The sequence below is a fragment of the Apis laboriosa genome, unplaced genomic scaffold (genome assembly GCF_014066325.1).
Source record: "Apis laboriosa isolate Shangri-la unplaced genomic scaffold, ASM1406632v1 scaffold5_cov152, whole genome shotgun sequence".
NCBI classification, from domain to species: domain Eukaryota; kingdom Metazoa; phylum Arthropoda; class Insecta; order Hymenoptera; family Apidae; genus Apis; species Apis laboriosa.
This window is the reverse complement of record NW_025223857.1, coordinates 193634-201352: the sequence shown is the minus strand read 5'-3', so window position 1 is coordinate 201352 and position 7719 is coordinate 193634. Positions and strand designations below refer to the sequence as shown.

The window sequence follows — 7719 nt, the reverse complement described above, 5'->3', positions numbered from 1 at the left end:
CGATCTTTGATCGTATTGATGACATCCTTGATTGAACAGACAGGAATCGGTTTAAAGTACCTGCGTCTTTTTGTGATCTTTCTATTTTAATTATATCATCTATATCTTTGTCCAAAGTTATTACTAGATTCGTGGTTTACTTTAATCATTGTTACAGCAAAAATAACCGATTATTCAATAGAATTATCAATTCTAAATTTTACGTGCGTGAGGATATTTTAAGTTGTGATCATGGATTAAATGCTGGTTTAATCAAAATTAATTTTGTACTTTAATTGTTAGATTATATGTAACTACGTATATATATATATGTAAATATATATACGTGTGCTATGTATATATGTGCTTGGTATGTGCCAAAGTGCGTATATGCATTCATGCGTTACCGATGATCGCGATAAAAAAATTTATACTCGCAAAATTTTGAGAAATAATTCTCGAGATATTATGTAGACAATTGTAAAACAATCGATATTTTTATACAAATATTTGTGACTATTGAGCGGCCAAGACTGATGCAATCTCTTGGGACCGTACGTAATTGTCTTTCATATTGTCGAAATTATAAAAGTATAATGATGTACACACGGGTAAATAAAATATAGTCGTTCGACAATTATATTCATTGTGTCATTGGTTAACTTGATTTCTGATTCATTTTTTATAATTTAATCATTTTTAATTAATTTAATCTAATTAATTTTAAAAAATCAAATCTCAATGCAAAATCAAAAATTAAATAAAAGAAATTATACATATTCGTTTATTTCAACCACAGACTATAGATACTATAGAATATATATATTCTATACATATCTATAGTCTGTGGTTGAAATGGACGAACATGCATATGTGTTAATGCATTCTTGTTGCAGTTTATGGACTACATAATCTTTATTATTTGTACTTTACGTTAAATGCAGTATTATTTACTCACAATAATGGAATAAGATTAAAAAAGTATTACTGAAATTGAAATACACGTATATTTACACACATGACGAATGAAATTTAATTAAAATTTATAATTTTTAATACATACTTAGATAATTCTATTATAATGCATATGATATTTCGTATAAAATATGTACAAAATATTCATCTACTGATGATATAACGATATACGATATATAAAAATATTGTTCGTACATTGGACGAAGATTGAAAAATTTCAAGATTACTGCCATCTCGTGTTTGTATATTAAAATTAGGAAACTATCCTATCCTAATGAATGATGTAACGAATGATGTGAGCGCGCACGTCACGGAAAATTTCCTATTCTATGGCGGATGATGTGGACATACGTCATCAATCATACAACTTATTTTGCATGTGAACAGACGTTTATGATGTTCGATAGATGGTCAATTTTTACTCCATCTCTCTCATTATTTGCTGTGTTTCATTTGCAAATGATGACTCTGAAAATGATGCTAACTTTAATATTTTTATTTTATGTATATTCTTCCATTAGTAGTCTCTTTGTCTATATTTGTTCTTGGCGCATAATTATAAACAAGATGAATGGGATATCAATTTAATATATTTCTTCGTTTTCCTTTTGAAAACGTACAATTGCGTTTTAATCTTTAATTTTAAAAATATCTAAGTCTATATCAATCATTTGAATGAAATCATCTAGTAGTGGATATGATTCATATAGAATCACGATATGAATATGATATCTCGTTTATTACTTTTATGCGTTTTGATATTCTCAATTAGACATTTCATTAATTATATATTAATTCTTTTTAAATACCAATAATATCATCAATCATTGGATTAAAAGAAAACTGGCTTTAATTTATCAACATGATAATTAAACATTTTCTCGTAATGCTTGCGTTTCTTCTTTAAACTTACGCTCAATAAAAAGATAATAAACTTAATCAAATAATAGAAGCAGTTTCTTAAGCCTGTAAATTTTACAGAGCAAATATAGAAAAGGAAAGGAAATAGTGAGACAAAGACAGAAATAGAGTAAAGATATTGAAATCAGCGTCATCTTCAAAATGCTGTAAACGAACACATAAAGTAAGGATAGAAAATAATGGAAAAAGTTTAAAAATAGAATAAGAATCGCCTTACAGCGCTATCTCTTGGATATCAAAAACATCTCTTTAAGATTAGCGTTATCTTTGGAATACTTCTTCAGAAAAAAGTTATATATTTTTAATAGAGATGGCGCTAATAGTTAATTCTTGCTCTATGTCTGTCTCTCTTTTATTTTTTTCTGTCCTTTCTTTGTGTATTTCATTTGTGGCACTCTGAAGATGGCGTTGATTCCAGTATTTTTATTCTATCTCTATCTTTTTCCTATTATTTTCTCTCCTTGTCTATATCCATAGGTATTCCGTAAAATATATATATTCAAGAAACGATTTCAATACCTAATTTATTGTCTTTTTAATCTGGTCTATTGATTAAAAATCAAGCATTTTATTTTTATATATTTTATACATATTTATTTCTATATATTTATCTATCATATATAAATATATATATATATATATATATACACGTATATATAGTTTACATTCTTTTATATGTTAGATTTATATATATTTTATATATGTATGAATTTATTTTCTATGTAAGGAATATATAGATTTTTTGACTTTTTCAACTTTTCATAAATGGAGTTCGAAATCGACTTTCAGCATTATTACTATATATAGTGTGTAACGAATATATAAATATTCTGATTTTTTGTGCGATCGGTATTTCAGAACATGAGACACAAAGTTCTATTAAACATTACATCTTCTATTCTATACTTTATCTGTGGTCTTACTGTCGTCGATCAATTATCAAAACAGGATGAATAAGATTAATATATATTCGCGATTCATTTCACAACGGTAAGTATTATCCTATTATTCTCACAGTTATAAGTATTCCGATTTATGTTCAATTTTTCAATGTATATTTGTCGTGTTTGTGCCAACTTGTTTAACCATTGTACTTGTTCTGAGTATCTATACAAATTTTTAGGTTAGTTTTATGTGTTCTCTGCGTCGTTAAAGTAATTACATTTTTTACGATTTTTTACGAAGTTGAATCATATGTTCGTATTATGTATTTTTTATAAAAAAGACTTAAAACATTTAATTTGAAAAAATTATAAAAATAAAAAAAAAGATAAAGATGAAAATTTTTATTACAGATAAGAAAGAGTAGACACAATGCAAATAGGATTGATAATCGTACAAGTGATCGCAATCGCGATTACGGTAAAATGCAGCGATATTACTTCTGCGGTATTCGGAAACGTATTAGACGGCATGCCAGCCGCTTTCGGTGATTTTAATTCCGATGAATTGACTGATGTGTTCATGTTACGTAAAAATGGTACGACTGTTGAAATTTTTCTGGCCGCTGAACAAGAGCCCCTTTTGCGACCAAGCTTTGACTTAAGTTGCACGTTTCGTCGTACAGTCGTTGGTGTGGTGCCAGGTGATTTTGATGGAGATGTATTTATGGACGTTCTAGTGATCACATTCGACAAGGAAACGAAATTGTCGTACGTATACATACTATGGGGTGGAAATGGTCGATTGAATTGCACGAACGAAAAACATCCTCTGCTTAACATGACAGGTCAACCATTAGCTCTTGATTACAATGGCGATATGATAATAGATTTATTTGGCTTGAACAATGAGAACAAGCGTACATTTTGGGTGTTCAATCAAAGCAGGAAAGCACCGACAGCTATACCGATGAATACATCACAAAATGCACCGATTAGTCAACCTCACTCGAATGCTTATCTCGACTTAAACAACGACTTTTTAGCGGATCTAGTTGTCACTACAAAGAAATATTTTGAAATTTGGCACGGAGTCGAGCAAGGATTTCAATTTCACAAACCGATATCGTTCCCCTATGGCATAACATTGGATAATTTTAATGGTGTGCTTGGACAAACGCTCTATTTGGATGTCGAATTAACGGGCAAAATGTCTTTGCTTTTGCCTCTCTGTTTCGATGATGCATGTACAAATAGTACAATCATGATGTATTCCGATGTACATGGTACATCTGATAGATGGTACAATCTGAAAGTAAATTTCAGAGATGGGGATAACGTGTTGTGGGGTTTCGTGAAACCTGATGGACAACGATACACTGATACCATCACTCTTCGTGGCGGTGATTTCAACATGGACGGTTATCCGGATTTGTTAGCTACGTTAAAATCGACCACTGGAAAACAAAAACGTTCTTATCTATTAGAGAATGTCGCATGCGATTCGTGCGTTGGATTCGCTAGAAAGTTTGAAGTTAAATGGCAAGCGTTGAATCCATTCCACAATGAAACCTCTATGGCGGTATTTTATGATTTTTATCAAGACGGTATTTTAGACGTGATCTTGGTGGAGTTGGAGAAAAGTAGCAACACTTATCGTACAGTTGCGTTTAAAAATAGTTTAGATTATGATGCAAACTTTGTCAAAGTGATGGTATTGACAGGACGTAACAACAGTATGTATCCAATTTCCCCGGGTTCGCTTGGCAAGAAAAAAAGAACGTACGGAACGAATCTTCCTGGTCCATCGATAGCCTATCGAACCACCACTCAGGACGGCAGTCCGCGAAACGCGATTGCTGCTCAATTGCCGCAGAGCGCACATTTCTCTCTCAATTTACCTTACACGACTTTTGGTTTGGGTAGAACGCCCAATTTTGTCGACGCTCTCACCATTGGGGTAAATATGTTTGCGAGCAATTAATACAAATTTTTTACCAATTCATACAAGACTTTGTTTACTTTATAGGTTGGTGGAAAATCACGAGAATGGCCGCAAATTATTCCCAACTCTCAGATGGTGGTAATTCCAAATCCGATAGCGGAACCTTGGCGATGGAAAGCCCAATTATTCGTAACACCTAGTAAATTAATTTTGCTTAGCGCTGCCGCATTGACCGGCACCTGTGGTTTAATATCCTTGATTATCATCGCTCTGTATTGGAAAGAGCGAAGAGAAGACAAGATCGAGAAACTTCAGGAAGCACACAGGTTCCACTTTGATGCGATGTAAAGGTCCGATGTAAAAATCCGTTGAGTATCTTTAAGAAAATTGTATTTAATGTAATAATTTAATGTAATAATTCGATAAGTTATTCCGTTAATCGATAAATAAATAGATAATTCGTTAAATTAACAAATATACAAACATCTACAAAGAAATGACCGAGTGAACAAATAAATGTATACATATGATTGGACGCGATGTATCATATAAATCGATATGATTAATGGTACTCGTGTAGGTAGGTAGGTGTAGATGTGTGTGTATGTGTGTGTGCGTGTGTGTATATGTGTGTGTTGCAATATGTTTAATTTAAAGAAACTTTGGCGGTATTTTGTACAATAAGTTTCTGAAATATATCGCGCACTCTCTTCGTTTCAGATAGAAAATCGTCGTGATTAATAAAATTGACAATTTATTGATTTCTCTTGGACATTTTTATAACACAGGACCCGTTGCTTAATCTTGCATCATAACCGATGCATCGAGTGCGAAATATATACTTACAATAATAATAATATATATATATATATTTATATATATATATTAACAAACGATCTTTGCCGGCATGATTTTGGTCGTTGCACTACTCGCGACACACGCTGTAGATTGAACCAATTTAAATGAGATTCACTACTGACAACGATCGTTTTTAATGGCAGGGTTTAAGTCGTTGAAATAGGGATGCGCCATTGCTTCATCCGCTGACAATCGTAACGCTGGATTACACACCAACAACCTCTGAAAAGGTAAGAACCAAGCAACGGTAAAAATTCGAAAAAGAGAAACAAAAAATTTCGATATATCAATATATTTAAATATAAAAAGTAAAGTACGAAGTGCATTAATTTGAACATTTACCTGCAATAAATCTCTGCCTCTGGAATTAAGTTTTGGCGTAACTTGAGCCAATCCTTGAGCGGGATGATAAAGTGGGAAAGGTTTGTAATCTGGAAGAGTTGTAAAATCTGGCCACGTTTCTTCGGTCGGTGTACCCAACATCTTAAATATTCTCTTTAATTGATCGTCCACATCCGAACCGGGAAACAAAGGTCTACCGGCGTTTGCTAGCTCTAAATAATTCAAATTGGCAACCATGTATCATCCGTCATTATTTCTGTCATTTTTTAAGATTACTTACCAGCAAATATACATCCGGCACTCCACATGTCAATGGATGTTGTGTACAATTTCGCTCCAAAAAGAACATCTGGCGGACGGTACCATAATGTTACAACTTCCGCTGAATAACATTTTACGGGAATTCCAAAAGCTCTTGCTAGTCCAAAATCGGCCAACTTCAACTCGCCATTCTAAACAAAATGTAAAAAAAATACAAATGTTGGAAGATGTTTTTTTCAAATCAAATGGAATTGGTAAAATCGTACCTTATTAATAAGTAAATTTTGTGGTTTAAGATCTCTATGTAATACATTTCTACTGTGACAAAACGCCAATCCTCGTAATAATTGATATCTGAAGAAAGATAAAATTTGGTGCGTAAAAATATTTTAAATGTTATACATGTATGTAAATGATATATACATATATAAAATAAAAGAATTATAGCGATACTTTACAAAAAGGATTTGACGACATCCAAATCGATCTCTCCGTTTAAACTGTCAAAATATTTCTTCAGATCCTGATCACAATGTTCAAAAACCAAAGTCAATTTTTTATCACTATGCAACACATCATACAATCTTACTACATTTTTGTGTTTCAATTCTTTTAGCAAACAAATCTCTCTGAGTGCGGACGACGGTACACCCTATATGTAATAGAGGGAAAAAATCGAATTCAATATGAAAGAAATGGAAATCGAACAAATTTATAATTATAAAACTCACTTCATCGTCTTCGTCTAGTCGAACTCTCTTTAAAGCAACGATTTCGAGGGTCTCGCGATTCTTAGCTTTGAAAACGGTTCCATAAGTACCTGAAACGCAATAAATGCTTGTTTAATCGTGACATATTTAACAGAATCTTATCTTATTATACTATAAGAATAGATTTTCAAGAATAATCGATCGTTTTTTTTTTTTTTTAATGTTTGCATTTGGATTGAGAGTTTAAATGATAAAAATAGTTTTTTAATACACTGATTGAGGCCAGAATACGAATATTACCACACTGTCTGACATTTTATTCATCAACGATATAGAGAAATAATTGATAAAAATACAGAGTTACAAATAATCGGGAAAGAATCGATGCGATTAAACGATTGTTACTTACTCTGTTTCGTTCAAATACAAGAAGAATCGCGATAATGATGCGTCGTCGTTCGGTTGTCAAAAAATACACATATACACAGAAATACATAGAATTCGGAACACGTTACGAGAATCCGTATATAAAAATAAGCGGAATAAAATCGTAGAAAAAACAATGGCAAAATATAACGAATAATTGAGGAAAGATAGACGCTCACCTTCTCCTATTTTCTCGAGTTTCTCATATTTTTGCATATTTTTGGCGATTCGTCGGGCGGAATAATGAAGAGTGGTTAGCGCTGCACTCGAAACAGTCGTGCGCGAACACACCGCTAGAAGTGGCGCCACAAGCGTTTATCAGCGTGACGCTTCACTAGGATTTTTGTGAATCGATCTCCGCGCTGTTTTCAAATCGATATATAACGATTCATTCGTCCCGGATACGACTTTTGAACAATCT

General features: G+C 32.3%; 2 protein-coding genes across 2 annotated transcripts; one reads left to right on the top strand and one right to left on the bottom strand.

Annotated features, from left to right (window-relative positions):
* Window positions 1–2754: 2754 nt before the first annotated feature.
* On the top strand, window positions 2755–5463 carry LOC122717953 (T-cell immunomodulatory protein). The gene is made up of 3 exons (XM_043942529.1): window positions 2755–2865; window positions 3171–4716; window positions 4786–5463. The coding sequence occupies exons 2-3, from the start codon at window positions 3190–3192 to the stop codon at window positions 5047–5049; spliced, it is 1791 nt and encodes a 596-aa protein (XP_043798464.1). The 5' UTR covers window positions 2755–2865; window positions 3171–3189; the 3' UTR covers window positions 5050–5463.
* Window positions 5464–5608: 145 nt separating this feature from the next.
* LOC122717959 (cyclin-dependent-like kinase 5) lies at window positions 5609–7611 on the bottom strand. The gene is made up of 7 exons (XM_043942537.1): window positions 7478–7611; window positions 6894–6982; window positions 6621–6814; window positions 6429–6516; window positions 6182–6353; window positions 5902–6113; window positions 5609–5781 (listed from the first exon to the last, which is right to left on the bottom strand). Exons 1-7 carry the CDS (start codon window positions 7512–7514, stop codon window positions 5674–5676), a joined length of 900 nt encoding a protein of 299 aa, XP_043798472.1. The 5' UTR covers window positions 7515–7611; the 3' UTR covers window positions 5609–5673.
* Window positions 7612–7719: the final 108 nt, after the last annotated feature.

What these genes read in the sequence shown, in the direction of transcription:
- LOC122717953 (XM_043942529.1), top strand. Translation starts at nt 3,190, where the DNA reads ATGCAAATAGGATTGATAATCGTACAAGTGATCGCAATCGCGATTACG. An exon ending in TCGACGCTCTCACCATTGGG is followed by an intron (nt 4,717 to 4,785) that starts GTAAATATGTTT and finishes TTTACTTTATAG; the next exon opens with GTTGGTGGAAAATCACGAGA.
- LOC122717959 (XM_043942537.1), bottom strand. Translation starts at nt 7,514, where the DNA reads ATGCAAAAATATGAGAAACTCGAGAAAATAGGAGAAG. An exon ending in TGCCGGATGTATATTTGCTG is followed by an intron (nt 6,114 to 6,181) that starts GTAAGTAATCTT and finishes TGAATTATTTAG; the next exon opens with AGCTAGCAAACGCCGGTAGA. An exon ending in GAGGCAGAGATTTATTGCAG is followed by an intron (nt 5,782 to 5,901) that starts GTAAATGTTCAA and finishes TTACCTTTTCAG; the next exon opens with AGGTTGTTGGTGTGTAATCC.